Below are 22,372 nucleotides of genomic sequence, written 5' to 3' on the forward strand. Positions count from 1 at the left end.
ACAATATGGTATACCAGGTGTGTGCATTTCGGCGTATTCCACCTTGTCCCAGGGTGACTGTTATGGTGTTTGTATCTCCAATCGTGTGTTCTGTTTATGTTTGATATTATGTTCTGTGCTTTCAGAACTGACTCTGAAAGTGAAGGTTTGTTTTGCTTTGTTATCATCTGGTTCACCTCCCCCCATGGTCTGCTGTCTAGAAAAGGCTAGGGCTGGCTGACTGGCTTTGCTTTGCTTGCTTTGCTTGCTTGCTTGCTTGGCTTGCTTGCATTGCCTGCTTTCTTGCTTTGCTTCCTAGTTAGGTTAGCTAAGCAGTCCAATTCTTTCCCTGGACTGTTGCTTTTTCCTTTCCTCTTTCTGAATACCATCCAACCTGCTCTGGACTGGGATCTGGGAAACACCAAGGAACACCAGGAGCCTGCATTTGGTGATCTGCAGCAGCCATCCCCAGTGCTGGAGACCAATCCCCAGCGTCCAGACCCGGGCGACCACTCCCAGGAAAGACCTTCTGGATTTGTTCAGCTCTTCAGAGGGGTGAAAGAGTTTTGTTGTCATCTAGTGTTGTTAATTGTTTTGGTGCTGGGGAGTGCTTTGTTTGTTGAATAAACAGGTTCTTTTCCACTTCCCTCTCAGAGGAAATTTTTCCCTGAACCAGGTGGGTGGGGAGGGGCTGTGGGGGTTTATTTCCTGGGGGCTCCTTTCAGAGGGTTTTCCCCAAATTTGCCCTAAACTAGGACATGAATTGTTGCACCATAAGGATCCTTATTAAATACCGAGGTAAAAACCCTTTTATCCCTTAACCATATCTGGCTCATAATTCTAGGATCAGAGAAAAAGGCATCACTATATGCCCTTGTAAAAAGTCCTTCTCCACTCCTCTTGTAGGCTCCCTTCAGGTACTAAAAGGCCACATGAAGGTTAGTCCAGAACCTTCTCTTCTCCAGATTGAATAGTACCAGTCTTTCATCAAAGGAGAGGTGCTCCATCCTTCTAATCATCTTTGTGGCCCTCCACTCGACGTGCTCCAACAGATCAATGTCCTTACTGTGCTGGAGACCCTAGAGCTGGATGCAGTACTCCAGGTGGGGTGTCTCAAGAGCAGAGTAGAAGGGCAAAATCACCTCCCTTAACCTGCTGATCACACTTCTTTTGATACAGCCCAGAATATAATTGGCTTTCTGGGCTGGAAGTGCATATTGATGGGTCATGTCAAGCTATTCATCCACCAACACCCCCAAAAGTCCTTCTCCTCAGAGCTGCTCACAATCCAGTCTCTGCCCAGGCTGTATCTGTGCTTGGAATCGCCCTGACCCAGGTGCAGGACCTTGCTCTTGGCCTTGCTGAATTTCATAAGGCTTGCAGAGGTCCATGTCTCAAGCCTGTCAAGGTCCCTGTGGATGGCACCCCTTCCCTCCAGCGTGTTCACTGCACCACAGAAATTGGTGCCATCAGCAAACTTGCTGAGGGTGCATTCACTTCCACTGTCTGTATTACTGACAAAGATGTTAAACAGCACCAGTTCCCATACCAACCCCTGAGGAATGCCACTTGTCACTGACCTGCACTTGGACATTGAACCGTTGGCTACAACTCTTTAAGAATGACCATTCTATCAATTCCTTATCCACCGCAAGAGTGTTCCATCTGCCAAATCCATGTCTCTCCAGTTTAGAGACAAGGATGTAATGAGTGGCATTGTCGAATGCTTTGCACAAATTCAGAGGCAAGTGTAGCGGTCTTGACCATGTAAATGTGCCTATTTAGAGCTTCATATGTGACTGCCTCCCTCTTCCACTCCTTGGCATATTTAACTGATTAACTTACAGGGTGGGATGCTGGTAGTTGATTTTTGTAACAGTAACTCAAGCTTACCGCTCAGGCTGATACTCAGATGCTTAGGTGGAATGAAGGAAAGTCTCCCTCAGAAAACTTTTATCAAGCAGAAATGTAGTGTGGGAGTAGAAAGCAGCAACAGCCTTTTACAAACTGGCAAGAGACCGAGACATTAAACTACAGATGAAGTGGGAGAATCTGAGACATGCACAGAAGATCTGGGGTTGCTTTAAAGTAACTCTACCAAGTTTTTGCAGCTTATCTCTCCACATTGGACAAAATATTTTTGTGCCACATCAAAGGAAGAAAGGAAGACATTTCCAGGTTGCACAGAAGTGATTGACTAGCTAGATTGTATCCACCTCTAGTTTCTGTAAAGTATGTTAAAATCCTATCTAAAGATTTCTGGAAAAAATATTTATCTGTTTGTATTTCCTCATCCTTGATTTTATTAAGTAAAGCTTCAAATTAAAACCAGATATGAATAAGGAGACTTGGCTGCTGCTTGATTCAGAATCAGTCCAATACAAAGAAGTAAATATCATGTGACAGTTTCTTAAAGGATGATTTCCATGTGCATCATCCTAGTTCCCACAGCCATGAAATCCTATTGCTCACCTATGCAGCCAAATATTGATGACATTTATGGTAGAATTATTGAGATTGGGATGGTGTCTGTAACATTTTCTGGAGAAGTGACTGAAAAGTTTCGTAACTTTTGATCTTTTCAGGCTGATCAAGCACCATGATCATGGGGCCCACTTTTTATGGTGATTGTGTTACAGCCAATTTTGAGCAAAATCAAAATGTAAATGAATAGCAAGGGAAAGAAAGCAAGTCCTACTTCAAGTCTTGTTTAAGCAAGGATCACTACTAACAAACTTCTTACTGTCTATGCTGTTGCAACAGTAGCCCATGGGGACATATGCTGTAGGCAACAAGCTGCTCAACAGAGGGCTTCCCACCAGTCCTTCCTGCCATCCCGGATGGACACCAGTGCTAACTTGCTCCCCATCAATGCCATTCCCACACAAATTAAATTCAGAATAACCTATATACAGCAGCAAATGATGTGGTGTGATGTGATGATTCTGGCAGAAAAGGCAAAGGGGACAATATGTTCTCTCTGAAGACTGGAAGGGAAATTAAAACAACCTGCACCATTTTTTAATAGAAGACTAGCATTTACCCATAAAAACACAGCTGAGGTCTGATGATAAATTTTCCATGTAAACACGCAGTTTACACATTTCAGAAATCCTATCTGCTTCTGAGATCTCAATCCTTATTTGCCAATGGGCCAGTCTAGGTGACTTGTCTAGGTCTCTCTCTACCAGACTGCCCTTCTTCTAGGCTGCATCTCAGGATGTGAGAGGAAAAAATACATGTCCCTTTAAGGCAGATTAGATCACAATTGTCTATTGTGAAGCGCTTTTTTGGTGGTATTTGTTTTAGATCAGACCATTGTCTGAGATAACCTGTTGAGGCAAATGAGAACTCAGATAAACAGCAGAGGGCTCCATACATTTTTGAGTTCAATTCTTGTGTTGCAACATGATGCCATATTGAAGCCATAAAAATAAATCACAGAATCACAGATGTCTACAAATCACTGGTTGCCTACAATCCCACTCAGTCCACAAAAGGATAGCATGCATGACTTCAGTTCAATATTTATTACGTTGTAAACTTTTGACTGTTCTGATATGTGTTGTCATTGATGTGTCAATACTGGGTTCTGACAGTGTGTCTGACCTCACTGAGATCAACAAAGTGAAAGCAGTAGTCCTGTGGAAGTTCTGATCCTCCTCTGGATCCATCCAGCGGTGGTGGTGGTGTGTTCCAAGTCCCCAGACTTCAAGATTATATATGCTCAGATTCAGGCAGGCATGCTCAGTACCTCTCCCAGGGCAGGGAGTTTCACAATGGAATGACATAATCCTGTCATAGGATATTTTTTGAGTCTTTGGTGGTCATTGCAGCTGCCTATTATATGCTGGTGCTGCTGAACCATTATGGCCCATTAGAAGAGATGACCCCCTCAGGATGGCTCTAACTGTGTGGGTGTATGGAGACCCTGAGGGGCATTTCCCTAGTTTAGGGAGACACAAGAAGCTTCCCTCAAAAAGCTGTTAGACCCCATTTGCTCCTTTCCCTGTTCCTATGTCCCTGAGCCACTCCCTCCCTATTTCTTGATTGGCCCTCATCTTTGTACTGCCTGGTTCACCCTCCAACCCCTCCAGATGGAGTAGTCAGAGCTGGGATATGTGTGTGCTGAGGGAGGGTAGTCAGAGCTGGGACATGTGTATGCTGGGGGAACTCTGAACATCTCACCGCGTAGTTGAATTAAACATCTGTGGATACCATGCAAAGACCCTTTCTGCTTCTTTACCCTGGACTTTACTAGATACAGTTCAGGCTGCTACATTGGTGCTTCCCCAGATGGAGTGTCCTGGGTTTACTGCATGATGCTTTTATCCCCAATAATCTGTTCTGTTTATGCTGAATAATAAGTTCTGCACATTTAAGACTTGTTCCAGGAGTGAAGGAGGAGAGAAGCATGCAGTCTGTTTTCAAAAAATGCACTCACTCCTCCACATTCCTGCTCCTGGACTGTGTTATCTGCAGACGGACAGACAGCGAGACAGAGCTCTCCTTTGCTTTTAGTTAGTTTTAGCCAGCTGAGGCAAAGAAGTTCCCTGGACTGTGGCTTTTCCTTTTCTTTGGACCTGCTCAAACCTCTTCTGGACTGAACACCCAGAAGAGCACCAGCAGCTCGCACCTGTGGCCCACTTGGCCCAACCTGGGCTGCGGCATTTCCAGCGCCGGAGGGATTGATAAGAGACTGAGTGAGGTGAGCTGCAGCCCGGGGGGGTGTGTGGGGGGATTTTTCTGAGTTTGTCTCTCTTTTGGAGTGGCAAGAAGTTTTATTGTTTAATATTGTTTAGGTTTTCTTGTTTAATAAATGTTTTTTTCCACTTTTCTCCAAAGAGGTATTTTTCCTGAACCGGTTGGGGGGAGGGGTCGATTGAATCTGCTTCCTAGAGGAACCTCTTTGGGGGTTCTCTCCCAAATTTGCCCTGAACCAGGACAGGGAGTTATCATATATATAATATAGCTGAGTCATTTGGAAGACAGAGACACTACCCTGACTTGCAGGGTTTGCCTCTTCTCATTTAACACTCAGCTTGTAGCCAGAGGGGTCAGGTGGGCACTGGGCAGCTACTATGAAATGACCCATCATTAACAGTTTATCACAAATGATGTAGAGGGGAGGAGAATACAGTTTGGTTATACCCATATTGGCACTCTTCTCTTGTAACCATGACACATGCTTACCATGCAGAAATCCCTGACACTTCCCAACTGCTCCCTTCCACATGCTGCAAGACCCAGGAGGGATCCCTTCATCCATACCTGGAAAATGACATGAAATGGTATAGAATAACCCGAGTCCCAGCCATGCCCATTCTGGCAACTGCAAAAATTAACCCTCTTCTGGCCTGAAGCAGGACAACCTTTCAGCAAGATTCTTGATTTGATGTGTGTTCAAGTGATTTGGCCATGTGACACAGATTTCCAATTCATTACACCTGTTAATAGGCTCACACCAGGGAGTAAAAATTTCTAGAGAACACATCCAGATGATTTCTTTTCCACCAAGTCACTCTGTGCATTTTCTCTTGATTGTGCAGCCATCAGCAAAGTGGGAAAAGTAAATGGACAGTTTGTTCTAGATGATATTTAATACCATGTAGCTGTAACATTTACTGTGTCCTCCTGCAGGCCATGAAAGAAAGACACAAAGCAAGCAAGCGTTGGGATACTCAAGTCCTGGAGGCACTGCCTGGAGTTGGTGGGGGTACCTTTTTATGGACAGACTTCCCCACTCTGACACAGGTTTGTCACTTTGTCTGCAAATTAGTTCTCATGAGCAATCTGTTCTTTCAGACCTTTCTGGAAGTGGGTCCAAGGCTTTGAGGGTCTTGGGTGATCTCTATCCACTTACCAGATCAACCTTAGGTCAACAGTTCCTGCCCACTCCTGTGCTGATGCTGTCTTTTGTTTGTTGTGTCTCCAGGGAATGGAAGAAGGATGTTTGTGCCAGAAAAGTGCTGCCTTCCCCTTGCATGGACCCTTCTCCAGTAACATCTTGTTCTTGCCTTTTAACCAACAGTCCTTGGTGGGCTCCAGAGCCATATGACTCTTGGTGTTTGAGATTTGCCCAGCAGCCCATTCTCTTCTGGGCTCCTCCACATGCCAACCAGAAGTTGCTCCTAAGTGATCTCGGTGTCAGTTAATAAACATATCTTTGAAAATATTACTAATTTAGAAAGTAAACCCTGACACCTTTGTCTTCAGCAAAGATCTGGGGGAAAGGACAGTGCTAGTGAAAAGCAGTTTAGGGCTTAACATTGGATAACTTCACAAGTTCCTCTGCATCATCCCTGCCACCCTGGTATCCTTTGAAAAGTATTTCTCACTAAAAATGTAGCACAACATTAGTCTATATGACATCCTGCCCCCAAATGCATAACTGTCGATATTAATAATAAAAATACCCCCCTCCAACATTAAAAAAAAGCTTATACCTATTTACTAAAAGCTTACATGGATTTTCTATCTGACAAGGGTTTGGGGGGGCTTCTACTTGCTTTGTAAAGGGAACCCCTGGGGACTCGTTCCAGACCTGATTGATGGGGCTGCACTTTGTGTGTGTCGAGGCTTTGGTTGCATGGGGCCACAGTGAGTCATTGAGCTGGGGTGAGGATGATGGGTGGGGCTGGCTGTGAGAAAGGAAAGGAAAGGAAAGGAAAGGAAAGGAAAGGAAAGGAAAGGAAAGGAAAGGAAAGGAAAGGAAAGGAAAGGAAAGGAAAGGAAAGGAAAGGAAAGGAAAGGAAAGGAAAGGAAAGGAAAGGAAAGGAAAGGAAAGGAAAGGAAAGGAAAGGAAAGGAAAGGAAAGGAAAGGAAAGGAAAGGAAAGGAAAGGAAAGGAAAGGAAAGGAAAGGAAAGGAAAGGAAAGGAAGAGAGAGAAATAGAGAAAGGAAGGGAGGGAGGGAGGAAGAAAGGAAGGAAGGAAGGAAGGAAGGAAGGAAGGAAGGAAGGAAGGAAGGAAGGAAGGAAGGAAGGAAGGAAGGAAGGAAGGAAGGAAGGAAGGAAGGAAGGAAGTGGAACTGTAGAAATACAGCTAGAAAGCTGAGGTCAAAGCACTGTTCAACTCATGACAGAAGTAGATATGTTAGCAATAGTAGGCCACAAGCCTTGGCAATAGAAAGCAGAACCCTGAAGAAGGAATGCAGAAGTTAGCGGTGTGCTTGGTACAATGTGCTTGCAGGAATTATGTAAGAACATACATACCTGCGCTAGTTTGTACAAGGCTTTGAATTAAGCAATGTTACCTAGTTACATAAATGTTGCATTTGTGCTATTTTTAGCTATGGATGAAAAGATATATAAGCTCAGCTGTGTGTATCAATAAACGGCTTCATGTGTGCAAACCGTGAAGAAACTATCTCACTATCAATCGCCATGTCTTGGTTTGAAAAGACAGGTGTCAGCTAAGGAAGGCAGGAACCTTCCTTGAAATGGAAAATGTAAACTCCCTCCTTCCAAATTATTACTATTTTGAAATAAAGAGGCTCTCAGGGAAAGATATGGGAATAGGAAAAACAGTTCTTTACTAGGAAAATTAAAAATACAAATGCAATAGTACAACAACAACAACAAAAACCCACTGACAGAGTCAGAATATAACCTGACCCCCTGTAGATGAGGGTATAGTAGCAGTCCAATTGAATGGTGGCTGCAGTCCTCCTGGAGTGACAGGTGTGGTTATGTTGAAGCAGTGATCCTGTAGAAGGGTGTAGTCTTCCTCTTGGAATCCAGTGGGGAAAGGCTGCTCTGGTGTTCCAAACCTCAGATTATAGCCAGGTAGGAATGCTTAGCTCCTCCCTCCTGGAAGGGACTGGGATTGCAGTTTTGCCCTGACAGCTTAGAAGAGCGGGCAGGGACTAATTCCCCAGCACAGCGGACAGTCCATGCTTTTGCTGGGAGTTGGGTGCTGGTGTTTCCATGAAAGGAAGTCACGCTTCTAAAGAAGAAGGCGCGATTGTAAATGTGTGGAGCGACATGATTTCCTTCATGGGAGTCTCTGTGTCGAATGATTTGCTCTGCACTCTGTTAATGTGGGCCAAGTCTCATCACTTTCCGGTGGATGTGGACGCTGCTTTTAGTCCACACTTGTGGGAGGCATTGGGCCACCGGCTCTTGGAAGAGTTTTCTAAAGGGGATTTCGCCTTGCCTCAACTTATGGTTGTATGGGGATGCCTGTTCGGTGCCTTCCCAGCCCTGGACAGTGGGTTGGAAATGGGGATTTTGGCAGGTGGAGATGGCCCTGACACCCCAGGGGGAAGATTGCCAGACGGGGCGGCTACTGTCTTTTCTCCAGCTCCGCGTAAGCTGATGAGAGGTTTGGGAACTCCCTGCAGAACCTATCTTACGTCTGGAGATTATGTTCCACCAACGAGTCCTTGTCCCTACATCTCACAACATCAATGCCGCTGAGAGCGATAGACGCATCTTGGCCATGCCTAGGAGATGGCGCTTCCCCACTTGCGCTGTTTTTGGCCCCTCCGTCACCGCTGGCAGTGCTGGAACTATTGCCACAGTGGCTGACGGGTCAGTTGACCCCTTTCCTGTGAAGAACGGCTGGTGAGCCACTGCGGCAGATGGCCCCGCCTTCGCCCCCCCTGCACGCTGTGGACCGACTCATTCACGACTGGCAGGAGCTGCAGTTCCCGGCTCAAGATCCCTCCCCCCCCCACACACACACATCGCGGGTGAGGGGGAGTCAGCCACGCCGTTGGCTGTTGCCATGACCACACTGGTCACTCCATCAGCTTCCTTGTCGTCAGCCACGAAGCCTGCCACCCATGGCTATTGTCAACGTCTTCTGGCAAGTGTTTGTTCCAGCCAATATCACGCCCCTGGCTGGCTTCCCCCTCCTTTTCCACGGTGCCTACGTGGACAACAGAGACCATGACCACTGCATCAGCGCTGTGTCTCCAAATGGTAAATCACACAGCAGGGGCTGTGTCTCCTTTCGCTCCCCCATCTTTGGTTATGGAACAACTGCCTTCTCCTCCTCCCAGTACGGTGGCTGACTTGGTTGACTTAATGTCTTTTACACCTTTACCATTGCAGCCCGAGGCAGCGGCAGTGGTGCTGCTGGCTGCGGCCGTGCCACCTGCCACAGCGCTTTCAATTGTGCCATCTGCAGCTGGGCCCCTGGCCGCGGCACAGCTGGTGGCCGGCCCCTGTGCATCTAGGCTTGCAACTGGCCCTTCGGCTTTGTGGTCCGCAGTCGACCTCTCGACTCCAGAGCCTTTGGCTGACCCACCACCCCCTACTGCCCGCAGGCTGTCTTCACCATCTCTGGATGGGGACAGAAACAGCAAGGAATGCCAGTGGCCAACCCCCTGGCGGGGGCGTGCCCTGGTGGGAGAAGGCCGGTACTGATAGGCGGGATCATCGTCCATGCATAATCTCTGGACTTTTCCCCCTGTCGGGTGACCGTGACCCCCAAGAACCCTCGCAGCTTTTGGGAAGCAGTTAGGATGTGAGCTTCGGAAGCTGGGGACCTATTGGACAGGGCCGGAAGGCCACGGTGTACAGCTGACACCACACTAGATCCGGGGGAGGGGGCCACAGATGTTGGCCAGACAGTTTATTTGGCATCTGTGGAGGAGACACAGGTGGTTCAGGAAGACCATGTTCTGCCACAAGGCGAGGTGCAAGCTCTTCCCCTGTATAAAGCTGTCCCAAATTCAGGACACGCCGACAGGCATGATGTGATTGCCTAGCGAGTGATCCAAGTTTTGCAAGAAAAGGTTGCAAAATATAGCCTTGGCTCCTTGCAAGTTATGCAGGCTCTCAGAGTGTTAAACTGAGACCTGCTTGCTCCACTTGATATTAGACATATTGCTCAGGCACAGTTTCAGCCTGTGCAATATGGGGTTTTTTTGGACAACTGGAGGCAGGCTGCTGAAAGGGTTGCAGCAAGCAACAGGCTTCTGCCTCAGGAAGACCCTAGGTATTGCGTGGGGTGGATGCTCTTCTCGGAGAGCAGGCCTTTTCCAATCCTGATTTTCAGGCTACCTGGGACTCTGCCGTTCTTGAGCAGGGTCAAAGGGTAGGATTTAATGCATTGTTGAAAACTATTGAGACGGCCTCCCCCAGGCCACAGTATACAACAATAACTCAAGGAGCAGGTGAACCTTTTTTGCCATTTGCCGAGAAGCTTGCAGCTTCCCTGGAGAAACAGGTTGAGGATGATACCTTAAGGCAGATTTTATGCAAGCAGTTAGCTCAGGACAACTCAAGCAGTGAGTGCCGGAAGGTCATAGATGCTCTTCCAGGAGACCTGATGCTAACAGACATGGTCAATGCATGTGCCAAGACACAATTTGTAGGCCACAAAATGTCTGCTCTGGTGGTTGCTTAACAGCCAGGCCAGATACCCTTAGGGGGTGGACAACAGAAGAAGAGCAAACATAAGGGCAAGAAAAACCAAGGAACATGCAAACAGGGCCGGGTGCCACCTTCCTGTTCTCTAGATGCCTAAGGGCAGGTCATTATTCAAAACAATGCAAATCTAAATTTAATGCCGATGGCCAGCCTTTGGCAGGCCTGGGAAATGGGAAGATGAGCACACGGGGGAATTGCGCCGTGACACAAGTGATTCCTCAGAGCATGGCACCTGCTCAGGTCTTCCCAGCCATCTCTGAGGCATCACCCATGCCTCCACCGTCATGGATGTATGTACTGCCGCTGCAGTCATCTTAGAATCATGTGGTGAACATAAGATTTCTTTGGATGTGCTTGGACCTTTGGGACGAGGACTGGGTGTGCTGCTCGTGGGGAAATCTAGTGTTACCCACCAGGAAATATTTGTTCATCCAGAAGTCATTGACTCTGACTTTTCAGGTCAAATCCATAGGACAAATCTGTCCTATGGTTTCCACACCCACCCCCTCTGTCACTCTTGCGTCAGGGACTTGAATTGCTCAACTTGTGCTTTTTCAGTCATGTGTCCCCAGGACTGACCAGAAGACTTGTGGGAGTGGTGGCTTTGGATCCACGGAACTGCCACAAGCCCTCTGGTCTGCGGACATTTCTGCTCAGTGACCCCAGATTGTGTGTACCTTGACCCTACTGGGTGCCCACCCGCCGAAGATCAGACTTCGAGGTTTGATTGACACAGGGGCGGATGTGACAGTCTTCTCACTCTCTGCGTGGCCTCCCACGTGGCCTTTGGCTCCTGTGGGGTCACCTGTCGTAGGGGTGGGGGGTGCAACACGTACCTTGGTGAGCCAACAGTTTGTGCTGATCAGTAATGCGAACGGGCAGACAGCTGCAGTTCGGCCCTATGTCATTCCAGCTCTGATTAATCTCTGGGGTCGGGATGTATTGGCTGCCTGGGGAGTGCGAATTGGGGCGTATTTTTAATTGGAGCCACTGCATTGAAGGGCAAAAGATATCCTACGCTGCCTTTACGGTGGCTGGTGGACAAACCCATTTGGGTTCATCAGTGTCCCCTGACAGAAGAAAAATTGGTCACCCTTTGTGAATTAGTTCAGGAACAGCTTCAATGGGGAACACTGAGCCTTCTACTAGTCCCTGGAATACTCCTGTCTTTGTGATAAAGAAAAAATCTGGAAATGGAGGCTGTTACAGGACCTCCAGAAAATTAATGCGGTGATGGAAAGCATGGAGGCACTGCAGCCTGGTATGCCCTCACCCACTATGATCCCTGCGGGATGGGGGATCTTGATGATTGATTTGAAATATTGTTTTTTCACAATTCTTTTGCATCCTGATGACAAACCAAAGTTTGCCTTCACAGTGCCTTCAGTCAACAATGCCGAACCTGTGCAGAGATATCAATGGAAAGTTTTGCCACACGGCTGTGGCAATATCCCGACTATCTGTCAGTGGTATGTGGCTCAGGCCTTGTCTGGAGTTCGCGATCAGTTTCCTGATGCGTGTTTTTACCATTATATGGATGACATCCTGGTGGCAGCACCCACCCAGGATGAGTTGCTGAGAATACAGCCTCAGCTGTTCACTGCTCTGCATGCTTACGGGCTCCATGTACCCCTGGAGAAGTTTCAACAGCACCCTCCTTGGAAATATCTGTGGGTCAAAATTCTTGGCCAAACTATTCAGTATCGGGAGGTGCAGTTCTCAGATTCTATTCAGACCTTGAATGACGCCCAGAAATTGATGGGTATCATCAGCTGGTTATGTCCCTACTTGGGACTAACCAGAAAGCAATTGCCCCCGTTTTAGGACACTCTAAAGGGGGACCCTGAACTGAGATCACCTCCGGAATTGACTCCTGTGGCACAACAAGCACTGGAGGAGGTCCAAAAAGCTGTTTCTGCTTGTCAGGTTCATTGAGTAGCTCTTTACATTGATATCACTGTCTTCATTACCAATCCAGATTTTCATCCTACGAGTATCATTGCCCAATGGAGTGACAAGTGGTCTGATCCCTTGCACATTTTGGAATGAGTCTTCTTGCCCCATCAGCCAAAAAAGACAGTACTTTGGAATTGTGTTATTATATGTTTTACCACATTTGTATTATATATAAGTTCGTTCCATGTACCCCCCTGCGCTCTGTAACGACCTTCCGGGTTTTCCCGTCTCTCCCCGCGGTTTGCTTTCCCGGGAAAGTGCAAAGTCACTGTGTTTCCATCTCAGACCGCCTGTCAGTCACTCGGCATCCTGCCCCAGGATGCTGCGGGGTCGGCAGACGACCTAGGACCCTCCACCTGGCCGCTCCCCATTGGGTGTACCCCTGCACCCCACTGCCCTCAGACCCCCCATGGCGTTACCCCATTGGCTGCCCCGGGTTTCCCCTGTTCTGTACTTAACCCGCGGGCGGGAGACGCCCCGGGCTTTTCTCTCATCTGGCCCCTGCGTGCTGCTGCCGCCGCCGCCACTCCGGGCGGCCCCCCGCGGTTTCTCCGCACCGCCGCCGCTGCCGCTGCGGCACCCGCGTGAGCCTGCCGCAGCTTTTCCGCTCCACCGCAGCCCCGCGCGGCTGCCTCTCCTGGCTTTTAGCCAGCCCTGGAGCACGCCGCCCTGCCCCCGATCAGCAAAGCGGCACAAACAAACTCCGGCACAGCAAACCGCTGTCCCTTCGGTTTTTGCTTTCCCAGCAAAGCTGCAATAAACCGGAATTCTGCCTGCGGGAGAAAAGTCTCTCTCCTTTTATTCACCGTGGAACTTGCCGCTTGCTCTCAGACCCACATAGCCCCGGCCGATGCCCGCGAGGGCTCGCCGGGAAAGACGGAAACTGCCCGCGCTCCCCTCCCCCAACGGAGCTAGCTGGGAAAGGGGGGAAAAGAGAGCACCCCGGCAGTTGTGGCGCCCAACGCGTTGCTTGGGAGCTCCAGGCACACTGACTGAGGACCACCGAGCCCCGGGAGGCTGGTGGATTTACCTCGTGGACGTTACAACACCCTCGCAAGCCGCGGTTCCGTTTTAGGGAGCCAGGGCTTCCAGAGAGGTGGGACCGGCAGCTTTGTCTTGCACCACCGGAGTTCGGTCCACCCACGGCGCAAACTTCGCAGCTGGACTTTTCGTTTTCCCTTCGGACATCACTGGACCCATGGTGAGTTACCGGGGAGTTACTCCCACTGCAGGGAGTGTGTAAGGCAGGCATTCCTAGCGCTTCGAAAGAGGTCTTTTTTTTCTGTTGTTATTTTACCAGCCGCGAGGTTCACGACACGCTTTAAAATCGACAAAATGGGTGCAAAAATGTCTGTGTCACATAGAGAATTTATGTTCAAATCCTAGGAATTCTAGTTCGGGGAGGAAAGAGATGTAAAAAGTCAGATGTGAAGCACTTTGCCCAGTGGCTTCTGCAGTCCTTCCAGGACATCTCGCAGGCAAATTTATACCAAATTCAGTTCTGGGACTGAGTTTAAAAAGAAATCGCTCAAAAAGAGGACCAGTCCCTCTCAATTTTCATCCATCTGGCAATCCAATTGAGAAATATTGTCAAAAATAACTGCAAAGGGAAGCCAGAGCCACCCCAGGGCGAACGCTGCCCCCCAAACCCCCTAAATCCCCTATCCTCTCCCTTTCTCCCTAGCCCGGGGATTCTCAGACAGGCATCCTGGCAGTCGCCGTAGGCAGATTCTGGCCTCTCTGTCAACCCACAGGTTCCATCGCAGGGATGCTGGCATCGCCCTGCCCTCTCCCCATCCCCAAAGTCCCACTCTTTGTACAGATCTGCCCCTTAGTAGTAAAGTTGTGAGTTTTAAGACCCCCGATCCCTCTCCACAACCTTCCCCGGACCTTTTCCAAAACGATTCCCTTCCCTGCCCCAGGGCACAAGATGGAGGGGACCGCATGGCACCCCCATCCCCCTCCCTCCGTGCTTTGTCTCCTAACAACCCCTTTCACCCTACAGCCAACCCCTCCCACTCCCGAGACTTCTCCACCCACTCCTCCTCTCCACCCCCTTTTGGCACCTCCCCTAATGAATCATTCAGAAGTCCTCCCTCCGACCCCACCCCTGCGGGTGATGTAACATCAGCCACACCCCCTAGCCCTGGTCCTGCCTCCGCCCTCGGTTCCCTTGACCCGCCCTCTGGTTCCCACGCCTCGGTCCCCGGGGGGGGGGGGGGGGAGGGGGAGGAGGGGAGGGGGGAGGGGGGAAGCCGCGACCTGCCGCAACCCCCGCTCGCCTTTTCTGCCGCACCAGTCACCTACACACCGCGGCAGAGGGGCAGACCCCTCGCACAGTGGGCCCAATACCACAGGCGGTGATTAGGGATGTCTGCAAAGCCCAAAAGGAGTTCGGTCGGGAAAGTGAATACTTTCGGGGGCTTTTAAAAGCCACACTTACCTCCAACAAGTACGTTCCTGCTGACATGCGCGCTCTGTTTTCGTGCTTGATTACTCAAGCTGAGTTTTTGGTATGAGAATCCGCATGGAGGCGGGAGGTACGGGATGCATTACCCCAGCTTTGGGCAAAAGCCGAGACCTCCTCTGACACCGATGGGGGCATGTTGACCATTGATCATCTGTGCGGGATGGGGGAATGGGACGTAGCGACAACGCAAGCTGTAAAGATCCCAAGAGGGGCATTGGCAGCAACTGCCAAGGCGGCAGAAAAAGCATTTTTTAAGTTAAGACCCAGTGGTCCTGTTGTTAACTGTTTTTCTCTCAAGCAGGAGACACAGGAATCTTTCGTTAGTTTCATAGATAGGTTGTACAGGGCAGCTGAAGCACAGGTTCCAGAGGAGGGATTGAGGCAAGGCATGGTGAAGCAAATCGCCCTGCAGAACGCCAACGAAGCCTGCCGACAGGCAATGCTAAGCCTGCCCCTCGACCCAGAGCCAACACTCCAAGACATGCTGGACGTGTGCGCTCTAAAGGTCACCCTGCCATCAAAGGACCCTCAGGGGACACCCCAAACGCCATCACGGAGAGTCTCCTTCGCCGAAGCCCACACGCCATCCGCAGTCCCAGCTCCTGCGCGCCGCTTCACTGGGCCACCACCCAAAGGTTACCATCCAAGACGGCCCTGCAACCTCTGCAATAAGAAAGGACACTGGGCATCCCATTGCCCCCTCAAAGAGGACTTCTTACGTTTTAAAAACCAACAGCAAGGGCAAGGTGCCTCCAACCCAGGGGGACAATCAAAAAACTAATTTCCCAGCGCAGTCCCTCCCTGCGTGAGGACACAAATTTGGTGGGAAACATAACATCAGGGGGCAGGAGGGACAACACATTAGCATACCCACCTGAGGACAAGAACTCTAATACCAGACATGACATTACTGGATTGCACAATAGGGAAACAAGAGCTGGTGAACCAGCCTGCGTGGGGGGAGTCGGGAATTTTATCTCACAGGCATGGCTTGTTCGGGACCCCGACCATCCCAGGCCAATCCTTAACACCCAGTCCAACTTCTCTCCATACAGGTTGGCCCTAACCGAACCCCTACTGCTCAGGGACAGCAATTGGCACTTTGTCACCGTGGACACACAGGACCCAGGGACCTGGAGGAGACCCCACAGTAAGTACATCGTCCTTGGGGACACAAAATACACGCCACTCGACATCACTATCGCACCCAATTTGACACCTGCAAATTCTAAACATCTGGTGCTGTGGCTGCACTGTGCTCACCTGCCAGTCTACCTTCCCAAAGGGCAAATCATCGCCCAAGCCATACCTGTATCTGGGGCCCTCGTCTACCCAGAAGACCTATGGATGAAAACTGCAGAGAAAATCTACGAGGTGTGTCAGGCCTAGGTAATTGGGAAGGATAGACCCAAAATCGCATGTTACATGTGGAATGGCAGTGAGCACAAGTGGCTTAACGGCCTCTTGGACACAGGGGCAGACGTCACGGTCATTCCCTCACGGGATTGGCCGTCGCGTTGGGAGGTGCAGGACGTGGCTGGACACATTCAAGGTGTTGGAGGGGCACAATTGGCAAAACAATCAAAAAACATCATCAAATTTGAGGGGCCAAACAGCAAACAGCTTACCTGCGTCTGTTTGTTCTAGATTACACAGAGCCCCTGTGGGGAAGGGACATGATGACCCAGTGGGGGGTCACATTGACCATTCCTACCCCCCAGGTTTTTCGGGCAGCGGTCACTGAGGAGCGTCCTACCCAAAAGTTGAATTGGCTTTCTGATGTTCCGATCTGGGTAGAGCAGTGGCCGCTCAATAAACAAAAATTGAAAGCGCTCCAAAAGCTCGTGGCAGAACAACTTGCCAAGGGACATATCCAAGAAACAACATCTCCTTGGAATTCCCCCGTCTTTTTCCTGAAAAAAACAGGCAAAGACGAATGGCGGCTGCTCCACGACCTCTGTGCCATCAACAATGTGATTGAAAATATGGGTCCCCTCCAACCAGGGATGCCGTCCCCCACAATGTTACCAAAAGATTGGGAATTGGCTGTGATTGACATCAAAAATTGCTTCTTCCATATCCCCCTGCACCCGGAAGACGCGCCACGTTTTGCCTTCTCGGTTCCGTCCCTCAACCAGGAAGCCCCAATGGAGCGCTACCATTGACAAGTGTTGCCACAGGGCCTCAAATGCTCCCCCGACATCTGCCAGCAGTACGTAGCTTCATTGCTGACCCCAGTCCGTACAGCCACCGAGGGCGTGATCATCCAACATTATATGGATGATATCTTGATTTGTGCTCCCAATGACGATCTCCTTACACACGCGCTTAACCTGACAACCGATGCGTTGGTTGCTGCAGGGTTCGAGCTGCTGTTGCCTTTATAAAGGGCAACGGGCGACCTGGTTCTAAGAGGCAGCACGGCGGTCTGGCCTCTCCAGACCGCTCGGGCTATCGACAAAGACGCTGACACCAGTATGGCGGACGGTCGAAAGCCTTTATTATCTCATCTCGTGGGTTTAAATAGTCTTGGGGGTCTTTGCTACGTCAGAGGGGGGTTGAGGGGTCTCCAGGGTTAGTCGGGAGTGGAAAGTTACCAAAGCAGGTGTGGTCACATGCTCCTGGGGTTAATGGATAGCGTGGGGCAGGGAGAGGGGGAAGGGTCTCTCTTTCCGTCACATCCCGTGGTCTTCCGCTCCGCCTGTCCCTATCTACCACATCTCCCCTCCCCTTATCATATACAAAATGAGGTAGTCGTAGATATAGGCACTGGAGTGAGGTACAAACTTGTAACTTGTTAAGGAAAGGGTGGTTTGGTAAATCTGGGTAATTTTTTCAAGGCAGGTCTTGAAGGCTTTAGCGACTGACTGTGTTTGCAGTTTTTGGTTTACAGCATTTGTTGGTGGCCTATGGACAGAATGTTTGCCTTTTCTAGACGGGCCTGAACAAATGAGACTAGTTTGTTCAGCAGGCATGGTCCTATGGTAATAGCTAAAAGCAGTATTGCCAGTGGACCTACCAGGGCGGAAATTAAAGTGGTGAGCCAAGGTGATTGATTGAACCAGGATTCAAACCAGCTCTGTTGGGTTTCCCTGTCTCTCTTTCTCTGAGCCAGTCTGTCTCAGAGTTCCGCCATGGAGTCTTTAACGACTCCCGTATGATCTGCATAAAAGCAGCACTCCTCTTTCAAGGCTGCACACAGTCCTCCCTGCTGCATGAACAAAAGGTCCAGTCCCCGCCTATTTTGTAAGACCACTTCTGAAAGCGAAGAGACTGATTTCTCTAGATAGGAGATGGATTTCTCGATCCTCTGTAGGTCCTCGTCAATGGTCATATGCAGCTGAGAGAGTCCGTGCTGCTGGGTTGCGATGGCTGAGACACCTGTGGCTGTGCCAGCTGCTTTTAGGCCAAGCAGCATTGCAATGGTTAATTTCTCTTTTGTGGAGTCTGTCAGGTTCCTCGAAAAGGTGGTATGTCTCTTCGTGTGAGTGGTACAGGATCCTACAACAGTCAGAACTTGGACACAGAAATTGATAGAGTCATTAAATTTGGCAAGGAACATATAAGGATTCACTCTGGATCTCTGGCAAACTTGTATCTGCCCTGTCCTGTGATTTGACTCCGGGTGATTCTTTTGCGGGGAGTGTCTCATCTGCACTGGTGGGGGGCACTGGCTGTGGAGTAACTGAAAGGGGTGTCTAAAGCAATGCCTTCGTAGAAAAGGGGGTTTTAACATTATAGCAAAACTAATAGGGGTTAGTTAGGTTCAATTTGATTTCATTTAGGGTTAGTAAGGTAGCTTCTAAACAGGTTGGCTATGTGGAACACGAAGGATGGGTGTCTGCTGTGGTGATCTCTTTGAACACCCTGTTACTTGAAAAGATGTTGCATGATTTACTTAAATGGCTGATGAGGGTAGTGGCCTGGGTCAGCTTGTCCCCCGGCCACAAGCCTCTAACAGCAAAATCGCATAAAGACACTGTGCATGTCTGGGTCTCACTGCCGTGGGACTCTCAGGTGTTGTCTGGTGGCTTGGTGGTCTGTCATCTCTCTTTGGAGCAGGGGTGTATGCATCACGGGGATGGTTCACAAGCGTGTCCTGCAAACAAGACTCACAGCTTCTCATTAGTTTTGTTTTGAGGGTCAGGTTTGATTGGCAGCAGTGATTGTGTGGCAGTGGCCCTTTCCTCCTGCAGCTTCAGTAGGATCCCCTCGGGCGTGTTTGGGGTGGAGGCGCTGCGGCGGGCCGCCGTGCCAGCTGGGGGCCGCTCACCGCGATGTGACCCGCCTCACCGCACTTGAAACACGCCATGGCATTGGTCAGGGTGTGGACAGCTGCCTGAATGGGTGTTAGGTGCTCTTCCTTCACTACATGTCTGATCATGTCAGCCAGGCTAGCTCCGGCTGGCAGGGAGCGTAAAATATCCTTGGTAATGGAGTTGCACTGCTGGCGCAGGCAGTCAGCTACCACGGGGCCCTTTGTTTCTGCCGGCAGGGTAGAGGAGTGTATCGCTGCCTGCAGGCGATCTACAAACTGCGTGAAGCTTTCGCTCTCTGCCTGCCTCACGGTGGACCACGGCGCCGGCTTGGCCACGACTCGAGAGGCTGCGCGAATAGCCTCCCTGGCAGCCCGAGTGGTTGCCCTGACCTCCTCAGCCTGCATCTGTGCAGCTTGTTGTTGCGGCGTGATCATATCATCATGCTTTCTTATCAGTCTGGATAAGCTCGATCTGTGTAGTGGCTGCCTCGCGCCAGATGCTTGGGCTAACTGCTTCCTACAATTATCCTCCCATTCCTGTCTGAACACAATCATTCCCGCACCATGAAGTATCATGCGCCCTATTCGTTCGATATCAAAGGGAAGCAAGTCATCGTTGCTAAAAAGACCATCGATTAATGTGGAGACTATGGCTGAATTGATCCCTTTTTCTGCGATGGCCTTGACAATTGACTGTACGTCCTTTGGGTTGATCGGGGTATATACCCTTTGTTGGTTCCCCTCCGGACCGGCGAGCCTCACCGGGAAAGCTTGTATGGCAGCCGCTGGGGACCAATCAGCGCAGGCTATTTTTATTTTCCCCCAATCGGTAAACTGGGCTGGTTCGTATTGTAGTTGTTTTTCGGTGCGGCTTAGAACTCTACTCGGTTTTGTTTTAAACTGCACTGGTTCCGTTTCTTCCGTTTCGGAGTCATAGCCGGCTTCCGTCAGCTCTTCCGAGCTGGCGGAGCTGCTGCTGTTCTCCGAACCGGAAGTCGAGTGCCAGTGTATTTCCGGGGCTCGGTGCCTTTTTGTTCGGCCCTGAGCTCGCTCCTCCCCTCGGGGGTGGAGCCGCTCCCGCCCCCCGGGCTCGCCGCGCCTCCCGCGGGGGGTGGTTTCTCCCTTAAATGGCAGCAGCTTCAGGCGCGGCTGCCGATTGGCTCCGCGCCCTCTGCCGCTCTCCGCCTCTTTCTCCCGCGCATGCGCATTCCCGAAATCGCGCACTCCTCGGGTTTTCGCGCCGGGACCGCCCGCGCCCCGCCCCTCCCCTCGGGGATCAGCGCCATTTTAAAGGGGGTAAGGAGACGGCATGGCGGCCGTGTTTTCTCGAGCCGCGGTTTCTGCGTCTCTGGCTTCTTTCGCCAGCCCTTGCCAGAAGCGCTCCGCGCGCCGCTGCGTCTCTGACAATGGATCGCTGACTGGCGGCGGCGGCGGGACGGAGGAAGCTGCGGTTTCTCGGAGGGGTTTCGCGGTGGGGGTTTTTTGGGGGTTTTCCGCGGCGGGGGTGTTTCGGGGGGCTTCCGCGGCGGGGGTTGGGCTCTGATTTGGGGAAGGGGGTGTCGCGCCGAGCCCCCCCGGGTCCCCGCTGCCGGGCAGATCGCTCTCAGGGGCAGTCTGCGTTCCCGCTTCCACCCCGAGCTTGGGAGTAACTAATAAACAGGTACGCGCCGCGCTCCATGTCTCCTGCTCTTCTATTGCTTTGTGTAGGGCTTTCTCTACCTTGCCCCATGCCTTAAGGTTTTTGCCACTGCCTGAGGATTTTGTGTCCTCGGCTAGCGCAGCAGTGCATTTTTCCCATATTTCCGGATGTAACACATCCACAGGGCGCTCAATCGCCCCAAGCTCAAGCAGCCTCGCTATGGCAACATAAAAATCCTTGAGCTTACACCCAATACCCCACTGCGTATGAATGGCACTTACGACCCTTGCGATAGCGTCCATGACGATTGCGGGTCCCGGGACGTCTCCCTGCGCCAAGATACGGTCTGACCGCTCCAGCCGCTGCTCCTGTCCAGGCGTATCCCGACTGCCGGGTGATTTTTTCCCTTTTTTCTCCTTTTTTCTCCCGGGTTTCGGCACCAGTATGTTGCCTTTATAAAGGGCAACGGGCGACCTGGTTCTAAGAGGCAGCACGGCTGTCTGGCCTCTCCAGACCGCTCGGGCTATCGACAAAGACGCTGACACCAGTATGGCGGACGGTCTAAAGCCTTTATTATCTCATCTCGTGGGTTTAAATAGTCTTGGGGGTCTTTGCTACGTCAGAGGGGGGTTGAGGGGTCTCCAGGGTTAGTCGGGAGTGGAAAGTTACCAAAGTAGGTGTGGTCACATGCTCCTGGGGTTAATGGATAGCATGGGGCAGGGAGAGGGGGAAGGGTCTCTCTTTCCGTCATATCCCGTGGTCTTCCGCTCCGCCTGTCCCTATCTACCACAGCTGCGAGAGGACAAGATTCAAAAGATGCCACCCTGGAAGTACCTGGGTTTGGAAATTACCAAGCAGACTATCATTCCGCAAAAATTGGCGATCAAAAACAAAATTCGGACCCTAGCAGACGTCCAGCAGCTGTGCGGTTCTTTGAACTGGGTGGGGCCATGGTTAGGCATTACAAACAGAGACCTAGCCCCTCTTTTCGATTTATTGAAAGGGGGGGAGGAGCCGAGTTCTCCCAGGGAACTCACCCCAGAGGCCCAGGCAGCTTTGATTAGGGTCCAGGAGACAATGTCTGCCAGACAGGCCCACCGGTACGATCCGGACCTGCCTTTTAAATTCATCATATTGGGCAGACTGCCGCACCTCCATGGTGTGATATTTCAATGGACAGACACCCCAAGGAAGGGCGAGGGCCAAGACTGAAGGGACCCACTCTCCATGATAGAATGGGTCTTCCTAAGTCACCATCGGTCCAAGAGAATGACAAGGCCACAGGAGTTAGTAGCAGAACTGATCCGCAAAGCAAGAGCGCGGATCCGAGAGTTAGCTGGATGTGAATTTGAATGCATTCACATTCCCATCAAATTGGAATCAGGCCAATTCACCAAGGCCATGCTAGAACACCTGTTACAGGAAAATGAATCCCTTCAGTTCTCTCTAGACAGCTACACAGGCAAAATTTCAGTTTTGAGACCAGCCCACAAAATTTTCAAATCAGAAATTCAATTTGCATTGTCCATCAAACGAATTCAGAGCAAAAAGCCACTCAAAGCCTTGACAGTTTTTACAGACGCGTCCGGGAGTTCTCACAAGTCTGTGATAACTTGGAAAGACCCCCAGACGCAGCAGTGGGAGACAGATATTGTGGAGGTGGAAGGTTCCCCTCAAATAGCTGAGTTGG

At 50.5% G+C, this 22,372-nt stretch overlaps 1 protein-coding gene across 3 annotated transcripts in view; it reads right to left on the reverse strand.

The window, feature by feature from the left end:
- LOC116806990 (microtubule-associated protein 1B) overlaps positions 1-22,372 on the reverse strand; it is a 102,468-nt gene that overhangs the window by 37,528 nt on the left and 42,568 nt on the right. For 2 of the 3 annotated variants that reach the window (XM_072923073.1, XM_072923072.1), the window contains exon 3: positions 5,173-5,250. The exons of the other annotated variant lie outside the window; for it this stretch is intronic. In XM_072923073.1, the coding sequence (XP_072779174.1) occupies positions 5,173-5,250 (78 nt within the window). The remainder of the gene's footprint in view (positions 1-5,172; positions 5,251-22,372) is intronic. 3 annotated transcript variants of the gene reach the window in all.

The sequence above is a fragment of the Taeniopygia guttata genome, chromosome W (genome assembly GCF_048771995.1).
Source record: "Taeniopygia guttata chromosome W, bTaeGut7.mat, whole genome shotgun sequence".
Taxonomy (NCBI): Eukaryota; Metazoa; Chordata; class Aves; order Passeriformes; family Estrildidae; genus Taeniopygia; species Taeniopygia guttata.